The sequence below is a fragment of the Megascapheus bottae genome, chromosome 15 (assembly GCF_031878675.1).
Source record: "Megascapheus bottae isolate mThoBot1 chromosome 15, mThoBot2.hap1, whole genome shotgun sequence".
Classification (NCBI taxonomy): domain Eukaryota; kingdom Metazoa; phylum Chordata; class Mammalia; order Rodentia; family Geomyidae; genus Megascapheus; species Megascapheus bottae.
Window position 1 is genome coordinate 21,731,391 of NC_143523.1, and position 27,742 is coordinate 21,759,132.

Below are 27,742 nucleotides of genomic sequence, written 5' to 3' on the forward strand. Positions count from 1 at the left end.
AATTAGATGACCATCATTGATTTTAATACCTGAACATGTCTCACAATTTAGTGTTTGAAATTAACATATGATTAACTTCAAATATAACTTTGTTATATTTCTTTGTTAAATGAAACTAATCCTACTTAAACTATACAACTTCCCCCCACTTTTTTTTTTTTTGCCAGTCATGAGGCTTGAACTCAGGGTCTCGGAGCTGGCCTTGGGCTTTCTCAAGACTAGAGCTCTACCACCTGAGCCACAGCACCATTTCTGACTTTTTCTGTGTGGGGTACTGAGAAATTGAATCCAGGGCTTCGTGGATGTTAGGCAAGCACTCTACTGCTAGGTAAGCAGTCTACCACTAGGCCATACTCCTGGCCCCTAGGATTTCCCTTTTGTTATAATTCACAATTCATTAGTAATGATCAATTTAGGTGAAGCAGGGAGTGAGCAACAATCTGAATTTGAATATTTTAAGAGCACTAATAATATACTTTACTTGTAGACAATAGCAAACCAAAATAGCTAACTAAATAATCAATAAAATTCTCAGAACTTATAATTACTCTAAGTTCCCAGGGTAGAATGTCAAGATGACTCCTCTAACACCCAAGGCAAGATGTCAAGATTACATTATACAGTGCCCAAATCTTTTGAGGCAAATCATATCTAAAACACTTTATTACTGCATATGGTGTGTACTTCTTCTATTTCAAAACAAAATAGAAAAATCAGTAAACCAAATTCCATAGAGGTAATAGATTTTAGAACCATCACTTTTGCCTTCAGTTATCCAGAAAATTAAGGGAAACTGTTCTTTCCTGTCAGTTTTAAGTCTAAAACGACACTGCATAAGTCCTACCAAAATAAATATAAAGCAAGATGATTTTTTAGGTCCCCTAATTAAATTGTCAGGTTGGTAATATCTCCAATCACAAGAAATGTACAAACTGAAAATGAACCTCACACACAGATGTAAATACACTCTTTAGGTTGCCCATTAATCCACAAGTGGCATATTCATCTTATTTACAGTATTATACCCCCTGCCATGATATTCCATTACAGAGTCACGCTACAGACTTCATAGTTAACACTGTAGGAACCATTACTTTTTAAACATGTTTCTCTCTCTGTATTTCCTTTTGGTTTGCTCCCAGGTTAAAAAAAAAATCTGTATAATTAAGTTTCTTATGTTCTCAGATATTCCTAGAAAGTATATTAAGCTAGAGAAGTGTGATATATATCAAATAACTAAAATATGTACCCCTTCTAGAAACACAGACTAGTTCATCATAGTCCTTATTACATACTTAAAAAAATTCAGAGCTATGTGCTTGTGGCTCATGCCTGTAATCCTAGCTACTCATGAGGCTAACATGTGAGGATCATGGGTCAAAGTCAACCCCAGCAGGAAAGTCTCTTTATTTTCCACTAACTACCAGAAAAATGGGAAGTGGTACTGTGGTTCAAACTGCAGAGCTCTAGCCTGGAGTGAAAAAGCTTAGGGATAGCGCGCCCAGGACCCGAGTTTAAGCCCCGTGACCAAAAAACCCCAAAAACCAAAAAACAAAACTCCACAAAAAATTTAGTGCAGGAAATTTGTCTTAATTACCTGTCAAAAATGGCTGTTTTGGCCTGGCTTGGTGGCTCATGCCTGTAATCCTAGCTATTCAGGAGGCTGAGATCTGAGGATCGTGGATCAAAGCCAGTTCAGACACTGAAGTCTGAGGGGCTCTTATCTCCAATTAACCACTAGAAAATCGGATGTTGTCACTGTGGCTCAAGGGGCAGGGTGGTAGCCTTGAGCTGAAGAGCTCAAGGACAGTGCCCAGGCCCAGAGTTCAAGCCCCACAACCGATAAAAAAGAAAATCTCCAGTGGCTCATGCCTGTAATCCTACCTATGCAGGAGATTGAGATCTGAGGATGAGGATTGTGATTCAAAGACAGCCTGGACAGAAAAGTCCGGGAGACTCCAATTAACCAACAGAAGTGGTTGTACCAACCGGGAGTGGTACTGTGGCTCAAGGGGCAGAGTGCTCTTAAGCTGAAGACCTCAGGGACAGAGTTCAAACCCACAACCACCACCACTAACAAAAGGCTATTCTGTCCATTAGCGAATACGCGAATACACACACACACACACACACACACACACACACACACACACACACACACACACACACACACACACACAGAGCGGGGGTTTGCTTTTATTTTCATAAATCTATTTCTTTCATTTGATTATCTTTGTCTCAAGCTTCCTCACTGAAAGGATTTCAAGACCCAACTAAATTCTGATACCCTTAGCATTTCTATATAATCACCAGTCTAAATGCATAAATAGGAATATAAAAATAGTTGTTAAGGGAAGAGGTGGGGGGAGGGAAATGGGGACAAAAACATGAGAAGAGGTAGAAATATCTGTTAAGTAATGCATCTGCTATCTGGTGGATATAATGTAACCCTTCTATTAATTACAATAAAATATATTTTAAAATATTTGTTAAAATGAAATCAGACAGACCTGAGTTTTAAAAACACTTTTTAAAAGACAAATAATACATCTTTTTTTCTGGTGGGTCATGGGGCTTGAACTCTGGACCTGGGAGGATCCCTGAGCTCTTCAGTTCAAGGCTACCACCCTACCCCTTAAGCTACAGCTCCATTTCTTGTTTTCTAGTGATTAGTTGAAGATAAGAGTCTCATGTTCTGGGGCTGGGAGTTTTTTTTTTTTTTTATCAAAATTAGCTCTTTTGAAATTCATTAGCACATAAACATAAAGAAGATACGTTACTGTTAAGAGTTCAGCCATTCTGGGCCTGGAGTTTGGCCTAGTGGTAGAGTGCTTATCTAGCATGCACGAAGGTTTGGTTCCTTGGTACCACATACATAGAAAAACGCCAGAAGTGGTGCTGAGGCTCAAGTGGTAGAGCAAACGCCAGAAGTGGTGCTGAGGCTCAAGTGGTAGAGCTCTAGCCTTGAGAAAGTCCAAGGACAGTGCTCAGACCCTGAGCTCAAGCCCAGGACTGGCAAAAAAAAAAAAAAGGGTCTCATGTTCTTTACTGCCAGGGCTGGCTTTGAACAGCGATCCTCAGATTTCAGCCTCCTGCGTAGCTGGGATTTTAGAGGTGAGCCACCATACCAGGCTACAAATAATACATTTTAAATGGGAAAATAATTCTTCCACATGAAAGGACTGAAGATATATGTTAACATTTCAAGTCCTAACAGACAAGAGCATGCGATCTGTATACCAGAACAACTTTTAATTACTAAACACTTACCACCTTAAACTGTCTCATTCATTTTCTATGCAGAACAACTCAATAAAGTGATGATGTCATCTTAAGTCCTTTAAAGACTTGCATACTCTATAAAGTAGATATTATTCAATAAACATCTAAAGCCATTTAGTTATTGATTAAGTAGCATAGATAAAGCACTTGGCCTAGATCACCCTTCAAGATATTTTTTTTTTTTTTTTTGGCCCCTTTCTCTTTCTGGCCCCGCTCGCTCCGGCCCGGCTAGGCCCCTCTTTCTAGCTCAGGCCCCGCTCGCTCCGGCCCCGCTCGCTCCGGCCCGGCTAGGCCCCCTTTCTAGCTCAGGCCCGGCTCGCTCCGGCCCCGCTCGCTCCGGCCCGGCTAGGCCCCCTTTCTAGCTCAGGCCCCGCTCCCTTCAAGATATTTTATAAGCAGGGAGAGAGATAGCAGAGAAATGAGGAAATGATTTTTGTCAGATGCCAAAAGTACTACAGGGGAGGCAGGAGGTTGGCCTAGTGATAAGAGTGCTTGCCTACCATGCACAAAGACCTGGATCCCATTCCTCATACACAGAAAAAGCCACAAGGCCGGGAGTTTGGCCTAGTGGTTAAAGTGCTTGCCTAGCATGCACGAAGACCCGGGTTCGATTCCTCGGTACCACATACATAGAAAAAAGCCGGAAGTGGTGCTGAGGCTCAAGTGGTAGAGCTCTAGCCTTGAGAAAGTCCAAGGACAGTGCTCAGGCCCTGAGCTCAAGCACAGGACTGGCAAAAAAAAAAAAAAAAAAAAAAGTACTACAGCTAGTGCATGATGGTGTGTACCTAAAATCATACAATGCACAAGGCTGAGACAGGATTGTAAAGTTTGAGGCCAGCGTAGGAGACATAGCAGCCCTATCTCAAAAAAAAAAAAAAAAAGGAAGGTTTAAATTTTTAAGCTTCAAGTTCTTTATCTATAATATAGGGATGAGATAGTCATATTATCAGGTTTACATGAGGAAGAAAATAGACATTAAAACATCATTACATGGGGGAGGGGGGGGTCTGACCTAATGGTAGAATGTTTCCCTAGCACGCACCAAGACCCAGGTTCGATTTCACAGTACCACATATACATAGAAAAAGTCAGAAATGGGGCAGTGGCTCAAGTGGTAAAGCTCTAGCCTTGTAAAAGCCCAAGGACAGTGCTCAGGCCCTGAGTTCATGCCCTAGGATGGGCAAATTTTTTTAAAGAAATCATTACAAGGCCAGGCACAGTGGCTCATGTCTATAATCCTAGCTACTCAAGAGGCTGAGATCTGAGGATCACTGTTCAAAGCCAACCCAGGCACTAAAGTCCATGAGACTCTTATCTCCAATTAACTACCAGAAAACAGGAAGTGGTATTGTGGCTCAAGGGGTAGGGAGGTAGCCTGGAGCTGAAGAGCTCAGGGACAATGCCCAGGCCCAGAGTTCAAGTCTCACAACAGACAAAAAAAAAAAAAAAAAAATCATTATATGGAACTGTGTTGTGATGGTTAGCTCCTATAATCCCAGAACACAGGACTGAGGAGGCTAGAGAGTTTGAAGCCAATAAGATCTGTTACAAACAAAATAAACCAAACAAAACTCCCAAACTTTTATATGAAGACACATGCCCCAAAATACGGCAAGGGGAGGGGGCAGAAAAAATTTAGAATTATAATAGTTTCAAATACTGAACTGTTTCTATATAGAAGAAATTTATATAAGGGTTTATTGGGTGAACTACTAAAGACTAATGAAAAGTTCTCCAATGTGAGCCCAATGATTTACATTGGGAGTAATGGAATTTAAGATAAGCTGGTAATTTACTCCAACTACGAAATTACAAGGGAGTTTCTCGGTCATTCAGAATAAGTTAGACATTGAGACTGATAGTATAAACCAACAACCTAAGAAGTGCCCTCAAAAATGGAACATCCATCTGAAGAAGCAACTCTTTCTGGAAAAAGAACCCTAGCAACAGGAACAAATATTGGCATGATCCCAAGTCAGCAGAACTACAGACTCTCAGGAAAGAAAGAAAACACAATTTTGAGTACAGAGTGGCAAAGAGTGGGGATATTTAAATTCACAGCTTATTTGCCTAAGCTGAAGTCACGATACAAGAATAAAATTTTACATGTATGGATCCTGAGCTCATTGGTACTAAAGGTTTAAAAAGGGATTCGGGTTTCAGGAGCTCTGTAAGTGATTTTTTACACCATATGACTAAGAACATATTTATTCATGGAAAGCTTATGATCCACAGGCTTCTGAAGCTATCAAACTAGGAAAGGGGAGAATGTTTACAACCATAAACAACCATAAAAGCCCATAATAACTTTAAGAATAATTATCTTTGAGATTAAGCTAATAGTGAAAAAGATCCTGCAATGACAAGTGGGCTTTAAAACAGTAATTTTAAAGCGTGTTTGGGGGAGTCCAAATATTATTTATTTGCATGTCACTTAAAATATTAATCTACACAAAATTAAATTAATATTTTCAGAAAAGCTCATTGTCAGTTAAAAAATGTTTTTGCTATGACAGAATCCAAGCTGTATTTAAAAAAAAAAATTAAAGGGGAGTAGAGGAGCCAGGAGCATGAAGCTCTGAGTTCGATTCCTTGACACCACATACACAGAAAAACCTGGAAATATAGTGCTGTGACTCAAGAGGCAGTGTGCTAGCCTTGAGCAAAAAGTGTTCAAGGACAGTGTCGTTACTGAGTTCAAGCCCCAAGAGTGCCCCCCCCAAAAAGAGGGGGGAAAGACATTATGAAGTGAGGTGTGAGTTTTGCATGAGACTTTAAATTTCTGTGCATGCAGTATCTCACAGGTGTAGGGCTAAAGAGTTATGAACTATATGACAGGAATAATCTACATTCATTATAAGTATGATAAAAAAAAGTCCTATTAACTGTAATGAGAAAATTTTATCTTATATATAAGCTAAATATTTCAGACTATATACATATATATATTTCACACTAAGTCTATACTCAGCTGGATATCTGATAACCAGCTTGTATAAGTCAATTAACTTAATATCAACAAATAAAATTTATTATTATTGTTAGTATAATTATTGCCAATTTTGGGGCTTGAATTCAGGGCCTGGGCACTGTCCTTAAGCTTTCTGAAGGCAAGAGCTTGAGCCACAGCATAAACTTCTGGCTTTTTCTGTGTATGTGGTACCAAGGAATAGAATCTAAGACTTATTAGTACATGTTACACAGGCACTCTATCACTAGGCCAAACTCCTGGCTCCATAAAATGTATTTTGTTTAGAAACTATATGAATTAAATACAAACCTCTTTATACTACTTATTTTTGTAATTAGCAACTAAGCTTAAAGTAAGTAAGCCCGACTCACATGAGGATTTATCATATGTGGTTTTGACCAAGAATGGCAAAGAAAATTTAAAAAACAAAAATTTTAAATTCTTAGCTAGGTGCTAGTGGCTCACGCCTATAATTCTAGCTATTCAGGAGGCTGAGACCTGAGGGTGGTGCTGCGAAGCCAGTAGCTGGGGCAGCAAAGTCAGTGAGACTCTTAAAGACTGCTTAGAAAAAGAAGTGTTGCTATAGTTCAAGTAGTAAGTAGAGCGCTAGCCTTAAGCAAAAGAAGCTCAGAGACAGCATCCAAGCTCTGAGTTCAAGCTCCCTGGCTGGCAAAAATAAAAAATAAAAATAAATTCTTCATACACAGTACATAATTCAACTGATGAGTTTTCAGTCATTCACACATCATTGTCAGTTGCAATCTGCTGAATGCTTGTTTCCTTAGCTTAATTAAGGGGGGGGGGGGAACCTGCCTCACAAAAAGAAAATGGCGCCTCCAAATCAAAGTGAAAGTTATGGTAATCCTCCTAAGACAAAAGGGGCACAAATGTACAAAATGAAAATTTAAGATTTCTTGAAAGGCAGAATATTTTTAATGGAAATTGGGTGGCTTATGGGAAGGGAAGCACCCAAACAAAGTACAGTGCTGAACTCTATGTATCCTGAACACTGAAGGTTTTCCCTATATTGTCATCTTCTTGGAATGTGGCTTTGTGGCAGAGTGCTTGCCTAGCATGCATGAAGCCCTGGGGTCCGATTCCTTAGTACCACATAAATGGAAAAAAGAAGAAATGGTGTTGTGGCTAGTAGAGTGCTAGACTTGAGCAAAGGAAGCTCAGGGATGGTACCTAGATCCTGAGTTCAAGTGCCAAGGCTGGCAAAAGAATAAAAATAAAAATAAAATACTGTGAGTCTTGATGGCAGCATGTACTTTCCCAAAACTAAAACTTTCCCAAAAGATGTTAAAATGTATTGATTTGGTTTAAAAATTTATTTATTTAATGTCTTCTATTATCTTATACCTGTTTTGTTTTTGTTTTTTGTGTTGTTGTTGTTTTTGCCAGTCCTGGGGCTTGAACTCAGGGCCTGGGCACTGTCCCAGAGCTTCTTTTGCTCCACACTAGTGGAGGCACAATGCCACTTCTGGCTTTTTCTAAGTAATTTATTGGAGATAAGAGTCTCACAGACTTTCCTGCCTGGGCTCGCTTTGAACCATGATCCTCAGACCTCAGCCTCCTGTGTAGCCAGGATTACAGGTGTGAGTCACCCCTGTCTGGCTACCACTTTTCTATTAAGGATGATTAACAAGGTTGCAATTTTAGTATAACTGAACTTTAAACGGATGATTCAGCCTTTAAATGTATAGATTTTTCCCCTTCTTATAAAACCACACTTGATTGATATTCAATTCTCAATTATATGAATTGAAATAACATAGCACCAACACTGAGAAGTCAATGCCATAGGAAATAAAATAAAACCCAGCACATTTCCTCATATATAGAATTAGGAAAGGGAAACAATTTAAATATTCCATAGTTTATCACACAAATTGTATTCCACTTTTAAATAACTCAAAGTAACAGAAGTCTTCCAAACCAGAAAACCTTCGTGCTACTTGCAAGAAAAACTCTACATTGGAGGGATAATGGGGGTGGAGGGAGGGAAGGAGGATTTGACAAAATAGAACTTTACAAAAGGTAATAACCATGGCTACCTGACTTTATAAAAATCCAAATGTAAACCCCAGAGCATGTCAAAAAAAAATCCATTAGTAATCAAAACCCTTGATAGAATCAAATGACCCTTGATAGAATAATAATCCATAGATTATTAATATATCAACCACAATTTTGTCATTACTTTGGAAAGCAGGTTAATATTTCTTAAAATCTGTAAAGATGCTGTTGGGTACAAATGAAATGCCTAAACACTACAGGAAAAAAGGCAACATGAAACCCACAGCTTTTCTTTTTCCTTTCACAAATTGTGCCTGGCACTGTGCAGCTGTGGTACTGCCTTCATCATGTCCTCCACTTCCAGTCTTGCTAATTAAAAGGTTGATCACAGCACAGTGCTCTTCTCATTAATTTCAGTGTTCCGATTGGGCAGGATCCCTGCTTACCCCACCTGATCTTTTCACACTGCTGAAGTTAATGTGACAGGAGCCTGAAGATGGATTACCTGCTGCCATATTGCCTATCGCCTCCAATCAGGAGCTATCTGTGTAAACTGATTGTTCTAATTTGCTCTCATTATTTTTACAATATCAGGAGAAAATAACGCACACAGCTCACTGTCAAAGTCATGAAAATCAGCCATTAGTTAAACCCAGACACTGAGTGGCTTTATTAGAGACACTGCAGTTTATTGATGTAGCTCCAGTCCAACAAGGCAGTACTTGCTTCAGTAGAAGGAAATGTTTATAGTGAAAGTAAATATTTATTATGATAATACCCACAGCAACAGGATATTTTGAAGAATCCTGATTTTATTTCAGAAGTATGGTTTGACACAAATTATACAGCAAGGAAAGGCTGACTGACATAAGAAAGTAGGCAACATTTAATGCACATTCAGTAGCATGAAAAATCTGTCTACAAGCGCAAACTGTAAGCACTCTTCTTTACTTCCTATACCTTATATCAATAAGACATCCAATTCTGTGACTATTAATGCCAACTAATAAGAAGCTCTAATTTGTATTAGAGAATTAATTTAACAAAACAGAAATGTTACCAAGGAATAAAAATTATTTTTATAATGATCAGAGTTTTAAGTAAGATTTTCTTTTTATACAATATTAAGTGTTTAACAATATTTTTAATATTGTATAAAATATATATATATATTGTATATATTCACAATATATATTGTATATATTCACAATATATATTATGAACTGGAAAATAAAGTAAAGCAGTAAAGCAGGCTAAGCAAACAAGGTGAACTTAAAACCTTGCAGCAAGTAATGGTTTCTTAAAGCACAAGGCACTTATAATCCTAGCTACCCAGGAGGCTGAGATATGAGGATCAAGGTTCAAAGCCAGCCCAGGCACAAAAGGACCTGCGAACTAGCCTCTAGAAAATGGCAAGGGGGCTTGGCTCAAGAGTAGGGTGGAAGCCTTGAGACAACACACACAGCCCCAGAGTTTTAGCCCCAGGACCCACAAAAGGAAGGAAGGAAGGAAGGAAAGAAGGAAGGGAGGGAGGGAGGGAGGGAAAGATCACAAGGCAGAACTCTACAAAGCAGGTTAGTACCCAGTGAGATACTATGTTTAAAAGGTTTGTCCAAGGCATAAAGAAAATGTTAAATTTCAGAAGAAAATAGATTCAAACTTGGCCTTTCTAGGCTGAGAACATTTTGTAAAAATATTAGCTAAATGCTGTCTGAACAACATTTTAGGGAGTCAAAAAGGAGGATATAAATAATAGAAACTGATGTCTTTTAAATAAAGGAATTTAATCTACACACTTTCCCCTAATCTCCCCTCTTCATTAGAAGGAAACATAGCTTCCTTCTGTTTCTTTCTACATTTAAGATTTCTAGGTAATATGAAGGCAAAAGAGTATGCCCTTTTTGCTGCTTCCCTTTTAATGGCCACTTTTCTTTTTCTAAGAAACATGTGCAATGCTTTTCTCCTTAAAATTCCTGCACTAAAAGACTGCACCATACTGCACTCCGCAAAACGTGCTGATGGCGCCAATTACAAGCCCCCAGCCGAACGCTCCAGCCCCCACCATTCGGGCAGATTTATGCGGACTCTTGCCGACGTTATTACAAGTCAGAGTTTATTGGGAAATTGTTACATTATGCGGAGTGTCTAACAAATTGCTTATGCTGCTATAATTGGATTACAACAGCCGCTTGCTCCCACCGGTAAGATTAGGCAAGTAGGACTCCTGCCGATCTCTGAGCGTTAGCAGTAATTTTATTTGCCTTGCCTCTCTCTTTCCTAACAACATGCCTCTCTCCCTGCCAGCTGTCTGCTGAAAAGGCACAGGCTTGTTCCTTGGCCCTAACAATGCAATTACAGCCCCGCAGATCGCACTGTTTGTGCATTAAGTACAGAGCCAAAACGAGGCGAATTGATCGTTTGACTTTTGGAGAAGCCATGTGATCTCTCTGTGCGGGTGATCCGACATGCATCAGCAGGCAATACTGCAGTCATTCTTGATGAAGAACTTTCTTCTTTCACCCCTGTTGCCCCTAGCCTTTCCTTTTCACTAAGGAAGACACTGACTGGGCTCATCCCATGCTAATCTAGATCAATCCACAAAGACAAACTCAATCATTAGCTCCCTGGCTAGATAGAAATATGAACAGGTTCTGGAATCTTGAAGCGCCTCGGTCAGATCAGTGGTTCCCAATAGCTGAACGGCTGCTGTTAAATCACAACAAAAAGGTTCATAAAGAGTTCATTGAGAAAGACTTTACAGAAACACCTACTTCAAAAGAACTGCAAAACCTTAGGTTTTATCAAACAAAATTGTCTTGGAATATCTTCATCAGAGTTGTGTCTATCTGGGTGCCAGTAATCCTATCTACTCAGGAAGCTTAAGATCTAAGGATCAAGGTTCCAAGCTATCCCAAGCAAGAAAGCACTTGAGACTCTTACCTCCAAAAATCTACCAAAAGCCAGAAGTGGATCTGTAGCTCAATTGTGAGAGCTCTAGGCAAAAGCAGCTTAAGGTCTCGAGTTTACCCAAGACTGGTTCATTTAAAACAAAAAAACAAAACAACAAAAAAAAAGTTCTGTCTCTTTTATGGGTAAATAGGCAATCAGTACCAAACTTATATATACCCGCTTCTGTACAGTTTTGTTCTGCTGGACCATACTATTGGGCAATGTACATCATCAATGCAAAGTTTTTAATTCATTTTATTGATACCTTTCAGTTTCTTGTTTCTTTTTCTTATATGTTTTTTAAACAATGAATGTCAATAGCAAGAAGACCTGTAATTCTAAGACACCATTCATGAAGTTTCAGGGCTAGAATCTGGGATGCTTTTGCTTTCTTTTTCTTTCCAACAAGTCTCTTCAGGGCTGTAAATTGTTTATACTTTCCCAAATCAACAAACACCAAAACCCCTCTTTATATTTTCTTTGTCAATGAGCTATGCTACTTTAGGTACATGAAGCTGATGAATTGCATAAGAAATGCAGTCAATCCTTCGATCCACTTTTGGGTTTCCTGTCTGTATTCTTAAGCATCACACTCTTCTACAAGAAAATGTATTTTTACATCCTTAACCTGACAGATGGATCTAGTCTTAATTCAAAGTGACCTAGACAAATTCAACTTACTATATATTTTTCAAAACTTCTGAAGCAAGTTTTTTTTTTTTTTGGCCAATCCTGGGCTTGAGCTCAGGGCCTGAGCACTGTCCTTGAACTTTCTCAAGGCTAGAGCTCTACCACTTGAGCCTCAGCACCACTTCTGGCTTTTTTCTATGTATGTGGTACCAAGGAATCGAACCCGGGTGTTCATGCATGCTAGGCAAGCACTTTAACCACTAGGCCAAACTCCCAGCCCCTGGATTGTTACACTATCTTACTTTGTTACCTAATATATCGGATACATTAGTATTTGGTTATCTGAAATTGGATAGGGAACGGGGAAAACAAGATGAGGGGTGAGTGTGGGGGGGGGAACGGGGACCAAGACAGTGAAAGGGTATCAATGTATGGGAATTAATGCATCATCTATCTGGCAAATATCATGTAACCCTTCTATTAATTACAATAAAAATATATGAAAAAAAAAACTACATCTTGAAGAGAACTGAAAAAAAAAAAACTTCTGAAGCACTTAGCACATTAAGTCCATACTAACATTTTCTTTTATGTAAAAGTGAGAGAAAAAAAATCTTGCTTCTGTCTTCCTGAAATAGTGATAAGCCTAACATGTAACATGTTACATTTCCTAGCTGCATCAGCATCGCATGGTTAAATCGCAGGACTTCCCCACAAAACAAATGTGGTACACCTGAACAGAGGCAACTGGTTTTGAACAGTTCAGATGACACACTACTTATGGAAAGTATATTAAAAAAGCCCGTTAACATGTAGTTTAAAACTCAAAAGAAACTCTGAACAGCTGAAATGCCTTATAAATAGCACAGACCCAGAGGAAGTGCAAACGTCTGCATTGTGAATTGTAGATCTTAATTACCGACAATGGCTGGTACAGCAAGTAGCAGGGAAAAAAAAGTGAAACAGTTGCACTGTTCATGGTTGGCAATAATTCTTCAGGAAAATATTTACTATCAATCAGTTATGAGAAAAGGGACTCTGTGCTCGTAAAACAGCACGTTGCTTCTCATACCAGGACCATTTTGCTTCAGCATAATCTGAATTTAAACAGCTTGTTTCCTGCGGATATAATTTTGGAAATAAATAAAACAAGTCTTCTATCAAAAGCTGGAGTGAGTGAAAAGGAACATCACATTTTTCTGTCTCAGTCAGTTTGAAACAGATTATTAGTCTCAAGTAAAAAACAATAGCAACAAACAACAGACCATCTACACAGGACAACTGAGTTTATTTCCAGGCATAAAAAGAAGTACTCCTATCTAGGCCAAGTACTGTGGTAGATATATTAAAAAAAACTTAGTTTTAAATGTAGGTAAGTGTAGTGATGTTTGTAAATGCAAATTACAGAAAAGCCTAAAACCAAAAAATTCAGTAGTACTTCAATAAAATCAATAAAAAGAATATTTAAAAAAAAAAGGTGTTCTTGAGTTTTCCAGTTTCTTTTCCTAGTTAAAAAAGATTGCAAAGGATGACAATTAGGTACAATGTAATTATGGATTTTAAAGACTAAGTTGACAGTCAATAATGACTGTCCATTTAAAGCTACAATAAATATAGAGCTCATCATGTTTCAAACACAAATCTTATAAACTACCGAGCTATAATTAGAGAAGAAAGGCCTTCAAAAAACGTAAATAACCGTCCAATGCCTCTGATTATTAACTCGATTAAATTATACCAATAAAATAATTTCTCCCAATATTTCTAAATCTTTTTTAGGACTCTTTCTTCACTTTGAAGATTCAGAAGATTACTGCCAATTTAGAGTGTCTTACAGCTTTTGCTTTCTCATATTCTAATAAGGTACCCTTTTATAAGACTGTTGTAAGACTAAGATATCTGGCAGAGGAGTTACATTACAATATACTAAAGGGATCTGAACATAACATTTTTGCTTTTTTTTTTTTTTGCCAGTCCTGGGCTTGAGCTCAGGGCCTGAGCACTGTCCTTGGACTTTCTCAAGGCTAGAGCTCTACCACTTGAGCCTCAGCACCACTTCCGGCTTTTTTCTATGTATGTGGTACCGAGGAATCAAACCTGGGTCTTCATGCATGCTAGGCAAGCACTTTAACCACTAGGCCAAACTCCCGGCGCCAACATTCCTGCTTTTAAGAGAGTAACTGATATTAATGTCTTCTCTAAAACTCACATAAGCAATATTGAATAAAAAGGTTTTGAACTGTAATTCAGATCTTAATCCAAACTAAACTACTCAGGTCAGAATTCTGTTGAACATTCAGAACAAAATACTTTGCTATTACCATGTCATAGCACTCTTAAGTGGAGAGAGTTGAACATCCACACAACACTTTGGAGAATAATCTGAGTCACTGTATCGAGTTTGTTAGAAAAACCACTACAATGTTAAAGATGAAACTACTGTTAAGGACTCAAGGTATAGAATAGGAAATAGGGAAAAGCTTGCAGACCTACGAAAATAATGACCTCTTTCAAAGGTCATGCAATAAATGAAGTCAAAAGAAACAGTATGGAATTATGAGACAGATATAGTACATGTATAAAGAATAAGAAAATGAAGAAGAGAGCTTTCCCTGAGCTTTTGTTGTTGTTGTTATTGTTCAAGACTATCACTCTAACAGAAGCCACAGCTCAAGTATTGCGACTTTTGGGTGGTTAATTGGAGATAAAAATCCCAAGGACTTCCCTGCCAGGGATGACTTCGAACCATAATCCTCAGATCTCAGCCTTCTAAGTAGCAAGGATTACAGGTGTGAGCCACTGGTGCCTGGCCTCAACTACTTTTTATTATTGATCAATAACAATGGGCCAATAAAAGGAACCTGAAAGTTGGCTACACTCCAACTGGGAATTATAGAGACCATTCCAGGACTACAGAGAATAAAGGAAGGAAATAGGTATCTATTTCCTTAACTAATGTTAAAATAAGCCAGAATAAGAAAAGAGAAATACTGATGAAGAGCAATGAGCAAACTTGTTTCCTCATCTAAGAGCATGGAAGGAATTACACTACTGTGCCAGATGCCATAAGATTTCTAACTATGTACCACCACAGTACATGGTGGGAGGAGAAAAACACACTTCACATGAAAGAGATACCCAATGAAACTCAAACTCTAACTTAGAGAAGGGTTAAAAAGGACAGGAAAAACAAATAGATGCTCATTGGCCAGGTCCCAGTGAAATTCATTAAAACTGTCACTCTGTCCCTGGATTAGTGTTGATATTAAGATTTTACTTTGCTTAGCCAGTCACTCATTGGTGCACAATATGAGAGCATTAATGCTAATTTTGCTCATTTATTTTTATTTATTTGCCAGTCCTGGGGCTTGAACTCAGAGCCTGGGTGCTGTCCCTGAGTTTCTTTTGCTCAAACACTCTTCCACTTGAGCCACAGTGCCACTTCCAGCCTTTTCTGTTTATGTGGTACTGAGGAATTGAACCCAAGGCATGCATGCTATGCAAGCACTCTAAGCCACACTTCCAGCCTGAAACAATTTTTTTTTTTTTTTGGTGCCAGTCCTGGGCTTGAGCTTAGGGTCTGAGTACTGTCCTTGGACTTTCTCAAGGCTAGAGCTCTACCACTTGAGCCTCAGCACAACTTCTGGCTTTTTTCTATGTATGTGGTACCGAGGAATCAAACCTGGGCCTTCACGCATGCTAGGCAAGCACTCTACCACTAGGCCAAACTCCTGGCCCCTGAAACAATTAATTTTTAAAAGCCCCAAATAGTCACACTCCTCTCTCCATATAAATATTAAATATAAAACAGGGTCAATTGGCAATGCTAATCTTGACTTAACAAAAGAAAAAAGTATAACCTATATTAATAAACTGATGAGTTTTATCTTTTTTTTTTTTTTTTTTTTTTTTTTTTTGCCAGTCCTGGGCTTGAGCTCAGGGCCTGAGCACTGTCCTTGGACTTTCTCAAGGCTAGAGCTCTACCACTTGAGCCTCAGCACCACTTCTGGCTTTTTTCTATGTATGTGGTACCAAGGAATCGAACCCGGGTCGTAATGCATGCTAGGCAAGCACTTTAACCACTAGGCCAAACTCCCGGCCCGAGTTTTATCTTTTATAACTACATTTGTAAACAAAATCTGATTTTTGATTTTGATTTTTTTTTTTTTGTTGCCAGTCCTGGCAAACTTAGGGCCCAGGCATTGTCCTTGGGCTTTCTTAAGGCTAGTGCCCTATCAATTGAGCCGGAGCACCACTTCTGGTTGTTCCTGTGTGTGTGGTACCAAAGAATTGAACCTACGACACTGTGAATGTTAAGCAAGCATTCTACCACTAGAACACTCTTCCAGCCCTCTGACACTTTTCTTTTTTCTTTTTTTGGGCGGGGGGGGCCAGTCCTGGGGGCTTGAACTCCAGGCCTGGACATTATCCTTGACTTCTTTTTTGCTCAAGGCTAGCACTCTAACAATTGAGCCACAGGACCACTTCTGGCTTTTTATGTATATGTGGTGCCAGGGAATCAAACCCAGGGTTTCATGGATGCTAAGCAAGCACTCTACCACTAGACCAAACACTTACACCTCCCCCCCCCCAACTGGTGTTTGTAAAGCAAAGAAACAAACAAACAAACACATTAACTGATTAGCAAACTACTAACAAAGTAAAATGAAATCTCAGACAACACAACTGATTCCTCCCATCATGTAAGACTACAGAAGAAAAGTTCTATTTATGAAGCACAGTGTACCCTCAATTAGCAAGTATGCTGGCACTTTGACCTTAGACTTCCCAGCATTTGAAACTACAAGAAATTAATCACTGTTCTTTTAGCCCAAAAGGACTAACACAGTTGCCCTTGCATTTTGAAGAAAAGGCAGAAACAATATGACACCTTGTCTCCAACAGTAAAAGCAAGTATGTGCTTGTGTGTATGAGCCAACAGAATAAATTAAAATAACGTTGGGAAAGTTGCAATAGTGAAAAAAATCCTTAAGTCATTATTTTTTTCAGATTAGTGAAGTAAAAGTCTAGAAGCATATCCCATATTGAACATTACTTACTCTTTTTTTTTTGGTCATGGGACTTGAATTCTGAGCCTGGGCTTTGTCCCTGAGCTCTTCAGCTCAAGGCTACCGCCCTACCCCTGGAGCCACAGCTCCACTTCCAGTTTTCTGGTGGTTAAATAGCAATAAGAGTCTCAGTCTTCAGTGACTCTGCTGGCTTTGAATTGCATTTTTCATATCTCAGCCTCCAGAGTAGCTATAGGATTACAGATATGTGCCATAGCACATCGCGGAAAATTCCTCACTCTTAAGATAACAAAAATAGCTGACATGAATTTGAGTCAAGGTTTCAGATGAAAGAAAAAGCTCCACATCTCTAATATTGAACATTATTTCTATATCTAAGATAGATATAACATGATTGTACACAAAATAGGCAGCACATATGCATCACCAAATATTTCTCTCCATTCAGATCAAGAAATTATTTCTAACATTAACCACTTAATAAACTAATGATCTACAAATTTTCTGTAGTGTATTTTACGTTTCTTCCAATGATATCCTCTATGCTTTTTTACTTACTTGTATTTTAAAAACAGGAAAAAGCTTGTAAGAACAATGGTGCATTCTTATATAGATCTTACTGACCTGTAATAATATATAATGTTTGAAGTATAACCAGAGTACATAAAAAATTCTTTTGGGAATGAAGTGATAGAAAGTCCAACTAGTAATGTGTTCTGCATAAAATGATGTGTTTTTATTCTTTCTTAAATATATAATCTTAAATCCTAATAGCAATAGTAAGTAAAGATGTATAGACATAGAAATGACATTTTGGTGTATAATATATATTGGTGAATAATACTTACTTTGGCCACACAATTTTCAGTCTTCATAGCAGTACTTGCTAGACATACTGCTTCCTGGTTTATGCAGAGTCTAGCACAGCTGTTGTAAGTCTGTAAAGAGAATTTTTTTTAATTCAGATATTTTTGGATATTAAATTACTGGTATAGCCAGCTGTCAAATTCTGCTCTATTTTTCAAAACCAATACACAATATATCCTATTTATAAATTCCAGATTGATAGGAGTTGAAGGACAAAGACAAAAGGAGGGTTGGCAAAGACAGAGTTTAAAAAACCCAATGGTATGCCCATGAGGAAGTACGTGAGCTTCCGATTTCATTGTATGTAAGGAAAGTGGTTGTAAAGCATCTTTTAAGTGCAGATATTAAGGGCATAGATCTATTTAAAATAGCAATTACTGTCCCAAGATATTTATTTTTGCTTCTTTCCCTTAAAAAACAAACCAACAAACAAACAAACCCATAGAGACCTGATCAACAATACTGAAGGGGGAAAAAAAAAGACCACAAAGGAAAAGTTCTTCATTTAGAACTACAAATTATAAAATGCTCAGGATAAAAGGGTATGGTGGGGAGGGGAGGGGAGGGGAGGGGGGAGGGGAGGGGAGGGAAGGGCAAAGGGAAGGGAAGAGCAAAGGGAAGGGAAGGGAAGGGCAAAGGGAAGGGCAAAGGGAAGATTTTAGCCAGGTGTGGTGGCTCACGCTGGTAATCCTAGCTATCAGCAGGCTGAGATCTGAGGATCAAGGTTCAAAGCCAGCCCAGGCATAAAAGGACCTGAGACTCTTATCTCCAATTAACCTCTAGAAACAGGAAGTTGGGTTTGGCTCAATGGTCAGGTGGTAGCCTTGAGCTGAAGAGCTCAGGGACAGCACCCAGGCTGAGGTCAAGCCTCATGACCCTCCCTCCCCCCCCCCCCAAGATAAATAAATAAATAAAAAATAAAAAGAAAGAATCAAGATTTTATATAGAATTTTAGAGTTTCAGGAACAATTAGGAACACAGCAAGACTTCATGTATATATATGTATATGTATATCTATATATCTCTCTATATAGTTTTCCCCTACACTGATGTTTGTAGAACATTTACTTAAATCTAAGAAATCATGACTGAAGATTTAAGTTCAATGGAACAGCACTTGCTTAGCATGTAGGATGCTCCCTTAGGTCTGATCCCCAACACTCCTTAAACAAAACAGCTGCTCAGCAACATGGTCATGCCTATAATCCTAGCTAATCAGGAGGCACCAAAGAACATAAGACTTTGGGCACCAAAGAACATAAGACTGTTATTAATCACTAGAAAATGGGAAGTGGGGCTGTGATTTCAGGGGTAGGGCAGTAGCCTTGAGCTGAAGAGCTAAGGGACAGCCAGCAGGCACAGAGTTCAAGCCCCTTCACTCACACACACACACAGAGCTTTGGGGCATGGCTCAAATGTTAGGTACCACCGAGGGTGAGGGGGGAAGGGGGAAGGAACAAGGAAAGGAAAAAGAAAAACCCTAGACATTAACTTGGTACTATATAAATAGTAAAATATAGACATTCTCTACATTTATGGTTGTAACACTAAAGCCAATTTTTGTTCAAGATCTAATTCAGAGCCCCGGGTGGTGGCAGTAATCCTAGTTACTCAGGAGGCTGAGATCTGAGGATCAAGGTTCAAAGCCAACCCAGGCACAAAAGGACCTGAGACTCATCTCCAGTTAACCCCTAGAAAACGGGAAGTGGGGCTTGGCTCAAGGGTAGGGCAGTAGCCTTGAGCTGAAGAGCTCAGAGATAAAGCCCAAGTCCAGGGGTGGGGTGGTAGCCTTGAGCTGAAGAGCTCTGGGACAGAGCCCAGGCTGAGTTCAAGCCCCATGACCAACCAAAAAAAAAAAAAAAAAAAAAGGAAGGAAGGAAGGAAGAAAGAAAGAATGAATGAATTCAGGATACCACACTGCACTTACTATATCTCCTTATTTTCCTTAAATTTAGGACAACAATTTGTCTTTCATGATTGACACTGGGAAAAGTACTGATCAGTTTATCTACAGTCTATTACAGACATAATATACCATGAATGGAAACCAGCCCAAGCAAGAAAAGTCTGTGAGTCTTATCTCCAATTAACCAGCAAAATCAAATGGTAAAGAGCTAGCCTTGAGTAAAAAACTAAAACCAACCGGCAAATGCATGCACGCACACTCCCAGAGCCCTGAGTTCAAGCTCCAGAACCAAAAGACACACACACAAATTTTTTTTTAAAATTAGGACCAGGAGTGTAGCCTCATGGTAGAGTGCTCCCATAGCATTCAGGAAACCCTGGGTTCGAGTCCTCAGTACCACATACACAGAAAAAGCCAGAAGTGGTGCTGTGGCTCAAGTGGTAGAAAACTAGCCTTAACAAAGCCTTAACAAAGAACAGTGCCCAGGCCCTGAGTTCAAGCTGGAGGAGGAGGGGAGGGAGGAAGAAGGGAAGCAGCAGCAGCTCAGCGCCTAGGCTGAGTTTAAGCTTTATAACTGGCCAAAAGAAAAGGAAACACACACAAACACACACACACAAATACAAGCCAGGTTCTGGTGACTCACGCCTATAATCCTCTCTAGATATTTGGGCCCCGGGTGCTGTCCCTAAGCATTTCAGCTCAAGGCTAGTGGTCTACCACTTTGAGCCACAGGACCACTTCCAGTTTTCTGGTAGTAAATTGGAGATAAGAGTCTCACATACTTTTGTGCCCAGGCTGGCTTTGAATTGCAATATTCTGATCTTGGCCTCCTGAATAGCTACATCACAGGCGCGAGCACTAGCACCTGGCTAAAACATAAGGATTTTAAATAAAACATTTTTTTTAATGCACTTATGGGCCTGGGAGTGTGGCCTAGTGGTAGAGTGCTTACCTGGCATGCATGAAGCCCTGGGTTCAATTCTGGGGTACCACATACACAGAGAAAGCCAGAGGTGGCACTGGGCTAAAGTGGCAGAGCAGTAGACTTGAGCAAAAAGTGTCCAAGGACAGTGCCTAGGCCCTGAGCTCAAGCCCCAGGACCGGCAAAAATTAAATAAATAAATAAAATAAAGAATTTATGAAGTATCCGGTTACTCACTGGATAAAATTTACAAGCCAAAGAGTTCATTCACGTTTTTACCATGATATAGGAAAATGTTTTTAAGTCATGAAAGGGGAGAAGGGATTGGTCCTGAAAAGGAAGTACATTGGAGAAGATGTGCTTTCCCCTGAAAGCATTCACAAGTGCACTTGGTACAGATGAATACAATTTAAAGTGAAAGCTACAGTCTACTAGTTTGAGATATCAAAGCTACAGCTCAAGATTGCCACAGTTGCTGGCAAATGAAAAAAGAAATCCCAGAGAATCACAAGGAGGAAGTCTCAGAAAAGTCATATAAATAGATGCTCCTCAAAAGCATGGCTAACCCCCAAACTACAAAATGAAGGGAGGAACTCTAAGAATTCCAATGGAAAGCAACAGCTGGAAGATGAGAGATGACTCCAGCTGCTGCCCATGAATGCAGACAAGAGTTCAGAATTTGATTCCTGCCAAAGTAGAGGGATGTAATAAGCATCTCAAGATTTCCATTGAAGCTGGGACTGGGAGTTGAAGCTAAAGAGTATGCCTTAGGATAAAGGATCTGCCTTGGAAATATAGGCAAAACCAAAACAACACTTCCAACATTATCAAATGTAGCACCAATCTTTTTCAAGAATAATAATTGGGGAGCTGGGAGCCTGGCCTAGTGGTAGAGTGTTTGCTTAGCATGTACGAGGCCCTGGATTTGATTCCTTGGTATTATATCCACAGAACAAGTCGGAAGTGGTGCTGTGGCTCAAGTGGTAGAGAACTAGCCTTGAGAAAGCCCAAGGGCAGTGCTCAGACCCTGAGTTCAGTCCCCAGGACAGGCAAAAAAAAAAAAAAAAAGTAATTGGTTAGTAATTTAATGAGGTCAAGATAAAAGAATTGAGGTTCTTCAATATATCATTCATCACTGTACTATAGGTACAAGATAAGTTACTAGGACTGTTAAGGAGACAAGCCCACAGTCGAGAAGAAATGAATGAAGACAATAAAATTGTGGGAACTTGCACTTAAAAGGCTCTAAAGACATAAATTTATGTTCAATGTAATGACTTATGAGGTAGGAATAACAATAAGTAACATAACAAGTAAATAGATGAGAACATTTCATTAGAACAATCAAACAAAATGAACTAAAGAGAACTGTAGAATTCAGAAGTATAGATGTAAGTACAGTTCTATTCAAAGAGCATTGATATAGTCTGTACAAGGCCCCAAGTTTGACTTCTAGTGTCACAAACAGTACATTGCCACTGGGCACTGGTGGCTTATGCCTATAATACTAGGAACTCAAGAGGGTAAGATATGAGGATTACAGTTCATAGCTAGCCCAGGCAGAAAGTCCATGAGCCGGGAGTTTGGCATAGTGGTTAAAGTGCTTGCCTGGCATGCACGAAGACCCGGGTTCGATTCCTTGGTACCACATACATAGCAAAAAGCCGGAAGTGGTGCTGAGGCTCAAGTGGTAGAGCTCTAGCCTTGAGAAAATCCAAGGACAGGACTCAGGCCCTGAGCTCAAGCCCAGGACTGGCAAAAAAAAAAAAAAAAAAAAAATAGAAAAAGACAAAAGGCATATAGTAGTCAAATTGTCTTTACTTCTAAGTGTCAGGAAATGAGGCCAACAGTCAAAAATAATTATGTTTCTACATCTTAGTAACAAGAGAATGAAGTGAGAAATTTATTAGGCTTTTATATAAGTAAACAGCATTTACAGAACAGCTTAGGAAAAACAAACGAGACAAACCATTTACCAACAAGAAGACTCAATATTGTTAAAATGGTAACGTTAGCAAGGTATTGGTAGCTCAGGACTATAATCCTGCTACTTAGGAAGTTGGTTCGAAACCAGCCCAGGCAGGAAAGTCTGCTGGGACTCTTCTCTCCAATTAAGAATTAACATTCTGGGCAGGGAGTGTGGCCTAGTGGTAGAGTGCCTGCCTAGCATGCACAAAGCCTTGGGTTTGATTTCCTTGGCAGAAAAGGCCAGATGCAGCGCTGTGGCTCAAGTGGCAGAACAGTAGACTTGAGCAAAAAGTGTTCAATGACAGTGCCCAGGCCCTGAGTTCAAGCACCAGGACTAGGAAAAAAGAAAGGAAGAGAGAAAGAAAGGAGGAGGGAGGGAGGGAGGGAGGGAGGGAGGGAGGGAGGAAGGGAGGGAGGAAGGGAGGAAGGGAGGAAGGAAGGGAGGAAGGGAGGAAGGGAGGAAGGGAGGAAGAAAAGAATTAATATTCTTAAACAAAATGGTATACATATTGATCATGATGTGGTAGTTACAGGGACAGATTTCTCCAGCTCAATTTATTCAATTAATATTTATATGATTCTTTTAAGTTTTAAATAAAATATAAAAAGCATATGCAGCCTTTTTGCCACTAAAATGGTATAGAAATGGAAGCATGAGTTTTTTTGTTGTTACTGGTGGTAGTAGTATTTGGGTTTAGGTTCGTGTGGGAGGGGTTGTTCTTTTTGCCCCCCTTTTTAGAGTAGGCTGGGTGGCGGGGTAGGGGAAACAGAAATGGAGGGAGGAAGGGGAAACAAATGTAGTCATGGTGGAAAATGAACTGTGGGCAGGGCCAGGAAGGGGAAAGCAAAGGAAGGGTGACATTGTCCAAAAAGCCTTATGCTCATTACTTGACTTATGAAATGGTATAGCACCTTCATGATAATAAACTTATTTTACAAGCAAAAACACAACTAGGGCACTGGTGGCTTATATCTGTAATCATAGCTACTTAGGAGGCTGAAATCTGAGAATCACATGGTTTGAAGCCAGTCTGGGCAGGAAAGTCGGTGAGGTTCATCTCCAATTAATCACCAAAAAGCCAGAAGAGGAGATATGGCTCAAGTGGTGGATAGAGCACTAGCCTTGAAAAAGTTCAGAGGCAGTGTCTAGGCCTGAGTTCAAGTCCCATGACAGACGCGCGCGCGCGTGCGCGCGCGCAGCGCGCGCGCACGCACGCACGCACACACACACACACACACACACACACACACAATGTATAAGATGTTCAGAACATTACACAGATGCAGAAAAGCTATTCAAGGTCTGAGGGGATTGCCTGATTGTAAGAAGAGACTAATGATGTAGGCGTTTTAAATTTTTATTTGCAAAATGGGTCTATGACCTTGCTCATCCCCAAACTAAGTAACAGATAAGTAAGCTAAAGCTTGCAGGTCTTTTGACCACTATGGGACTTTTTAAAAAAAGCTGAAATATTCAATATTTTGTAAGACTCCTTCCACTTGAAATCAAGCTAGTGAATATAACAGCTTCAGACAAGATGGGTTCTGTCCTCATGCAACATTTGTAAAGGTAGCTTCAATGCTGAACCAGAGGCAGAAAGTTTTGTGTTGGAGTACTTTAATACGTTTTTATATTGCATATAAAGTATATAAGCATAAACCAGTAAGATGCCTTGCTGAAAACTACCTTCTTTATGAAAGCAGGCTGTAATTCTGAACAAGTTTTCAATTTTCACATTGCTGCTAGGGTAAAACATTTTAAAGAGTTTAATTTTTTACAATGGATTCAATGACATAGGATTATCTAACAAAGTAATGGCTAATCAATAGAGGGTTTAGTTGTCAGGTGAAACATATAACACACTAAAAGGGATTGATTGCCAGGCTTCTCCTTATTTACTAGAAGGTATATATTTAAAATGACACAAACTTGTTACCATGCTGCATTCTTTTAACCTTGCAAAAAGCTGCTTAAGAAATCTGTTCAGCAGCCCTATAGCAAAGCAAGATATAGTACAATAAAACCCACAAGTGATTGGGGGTGGGGTGGTAGAAACATGGACCTTCAAATATATAGCAACATCATATCATGGTCCCAAGCAAGAATATTAAGAGAAAAAGTGACATCTAGGGAAGCTGGGGCTGGGCTTTAAAAATGTCACACAGATGCTACAGAATCCTATTCAAAGATGAGAAGCTTTACCTGATTTTGGTTTCTTATTTTGCTTAAGGATAGATTTTTTTTTTTTAAAGGATTCCTGCAGCTAAGCACAATAGGCTCCTTCTCACTGGCTTCCCCTTCCTTTTTCTTTTCTTTTTAATGATAAATACAGATTAAGCACTGAACACAAAATGAATTGGGCCCATATGGACTTTGACCAGCATATAAGCTATTTCTTTCATAATTTATTCACAGATCTCAACTCTCTATATGAAAATACACTTTTTATGGTCATTGAAACCCAGGAGTTCAATATTTTTTTCTACTAAGTCAATGATTACACAATTTATCAAAGAATGATTACACTAGAATAAAAATAAAACAAAACATCAACCCCCTATATAGTCTTCTTTCCTCCAAGTAATTTTAAGAAAGCTGGTTGTTAAACTGCTTCTTTTTGAAGAAGGGTTTTTGTAGCTAGGCACAAATTGCCAAACCACGTTTAAAAAAAAAATGTTATTAGACTCTGAAGGATTCAGCAGAAGTGGGAAGTTATATAAACAAATCACTTCATCAGATTCAGAAAGATCACTTTTGTCTTACTTAAGAGACCTACATTAATTACCTTTAAGGTCTTTTACATGGACTATTTAAAAGATGTACAATTTATTTATTTATTTCAAATGAGGCTATTCTTCCAAAGTATTAAATAATGTCTACAAATGCAAAAGCATTTTTATAAATAGGTAATTAAAACAGATGACTAAAATTAAGTCAAGCTGCAAAACATTACCCAGAATGCACTATGTCTCTGTTTTTTTTTCTTTTTTAATAAACATTTCAGGCAATTTTTTTCCATCCAAAGCCCAAAGCACTTCAAAGGAGGGGGAAAAGGAGGTAGGAAGTTTCATGGGGTAAAAGCACACAGCACATATATAATGAAATAATGACAAACCCTAAACTAAAGTATTTACAAGATACTCCCTTAAGCATAGTTTGTCATATTGCAATTACACCTTGCCTACTGCCAAACCAAAGTGCTTACTATTGCCACTAGAGGGAGAAGTGCCTTAACACAAAGCAATGGCATACAGGGAATGGCTTTTCTTGAGCAATTATCAGAACAAAGCTCCCTTGGCTGTGTGTACCTTCTAATTACTCAAAACAATTAAAATGACTAACCTAAAACAAACAGAAAAAAAACTACCTGCCTGATAGCAGGGACTTCATTAAGCCTTTTCCTCCTATCAATCAAATCAGAAAGAAGGGAATGCCAACATATACAAACATTACAGAGTTATTTAAAAAAGTAAATTATATGAAGTCCCCCCCCCCGCCCCGCCCAGGAAGAAATGACTCTCTTGAAAAAAGAAGTGTCAGTATTTACCCTTCTGGATGTGTCTTGAAAACAAACTGTCCTCTGAAGAACAGAAATACAGTATGTTTTCTCTCAGTTCACTGGCTTATGAATTATTCTGTTGTTATTTAAATATACACTATAATGTCATTTTCTGTATCCATGATGTACTTTTTCTTCCTACTCATCCAACTGGAGAAAGGAACTATGCCCGTCAAACTTCTATGCATGTACCGGCTGACTTAACGTTAAGGTTCTCATTGGTGGTTTTGTAGCTCTACTCTAAGGTGATGTTTAGAACAATATGGGAATTTTTTGAGGGCAGTGGGAATCTGATAGGAGAATGGAAAACAGTCCCTTATTTCTTCTAAGGGGCTTATGGAGTTCCTTCTTATAAGGCCAGGCCATTAACAGAAAATGACAACAGGGGTATTTTTCTTTCAGCTGACAATTGTGACATTTTTTTCCAGCAGTGTGTAAGGTGTTGAAAACCTGGCAGCTGTTACCTCCTGGGATGAAGATACTTTTTTATCCTCCCTTGACAGTTTAACTCAGTGGGTCAGCACCTTTAAAGACTGCAAAGTATCCTTGAAGAGGATGGAAGCTTGAATTACTGCTCCCTCTCTAATCAATGTAAACCCTCACTGCAGGTGAAGTCTCCATCTATAGAGGTGCATGGAGGAGGAAAATGTAATGCCCTGAGCCAGATGGTTTTTATCTTGTTTTTAAAGAATAAAGGAACAAGCTAACAAGGGAGACAGCTACTTTGTTAGCTTCTTGGCCTCTCTCATGGCTTTGCATCCCCAGGGTTCCAGCTACACAAGAGAAAGAATACAGGAAAACGTAAACACTTAAAGAAATATAACTAGAGGGCTGGAATCATGCTGCTTTCAAAGAGTTGAGAGAGCTCTACTCAATGCTTTATTTATCACTGCCCACTTCTCAGGATGGTAAGTGGACACATACACAAAGAGAGTGGGGGATGGGAAAGGGATTAGGCAACGGTCACAATTTTACTCAATTACAGAGAAAGGCAATGCTGACAGATCCTATTAGCAGCAATGTGAAGTAAAGAAGAGTTTGCATGCTATAATATTACATTTTCAGAAGCAATGAGTACATTCATGTACCCTTTCAGGACTGCCCCTCCATAACAAATATGAATAAAAGCTACTACAAGTGATTATGGTCTCTTTGGCTTCACACTTTAGAGCAAAAGTAGAAAAAAATCTGTATCCACTTTATAGTACATTTCTTTTAAAGTTCTTAAAGCTAGGAGAAAGGATTATCCCAAAACTAGGAACATTAACTTTCTCCAAAAGGATATAGTTCTGCTGTACCCCCCCCCCCCCCCCCGCTAAAAAAGAGAGGAGGGAGGGAGAGGAAGATAGAGAGGGAGAGGGAGGGAGGGAGGGAGGAAGGAGGAGAGAGGGAGGGAAAAGCAGGTATATAAAATGGTTTTGAAATACAGAGAGATGTTTTCCCTTCAATGTTTCCTCTCCAGCTTGTTTCTCTGTAGGATGACAGAATTACTATGATGGCCTTGTACAAGTGAATAAGTATTCATCTTCACTATTTTCAGAAAAGATTTTCATAAAATTGTCATTATTCCTACCAAAAAGAAATATACTCTTTACCTGATTTATGTAATTATAACACCTCTGTACATCACCTTTATAG

General features: G+C 39.1%; 1 protein-coding gene across 10 annotated transcripts in view; it reads right to left on the bottom strand.

The window, feature by feature from the left end:
• Btrc (beta-transducin repeat containing E3 ubiquitin protein ligase) overlaps positions 1–27,742 on the bottom strand; it is a 152,324-nt gene that overhangs the window by 45,772 nt on the left and 78,810 nt on the right. For all 10 annotated transcript variants that reach the window (XM_090346044.1, XM_090346051.1, XM_090346047.1 and 7 more), the window contains one exon: positions 17,730–17,819. In XM_090346044.1, coding sequence (XP_090202170.1) covers positions 17,730–17,819 — 90 coding nt within the window. The remainder of the gene's footprint in view (positions 1–17,729; positions 17,820–27,742) is intronic.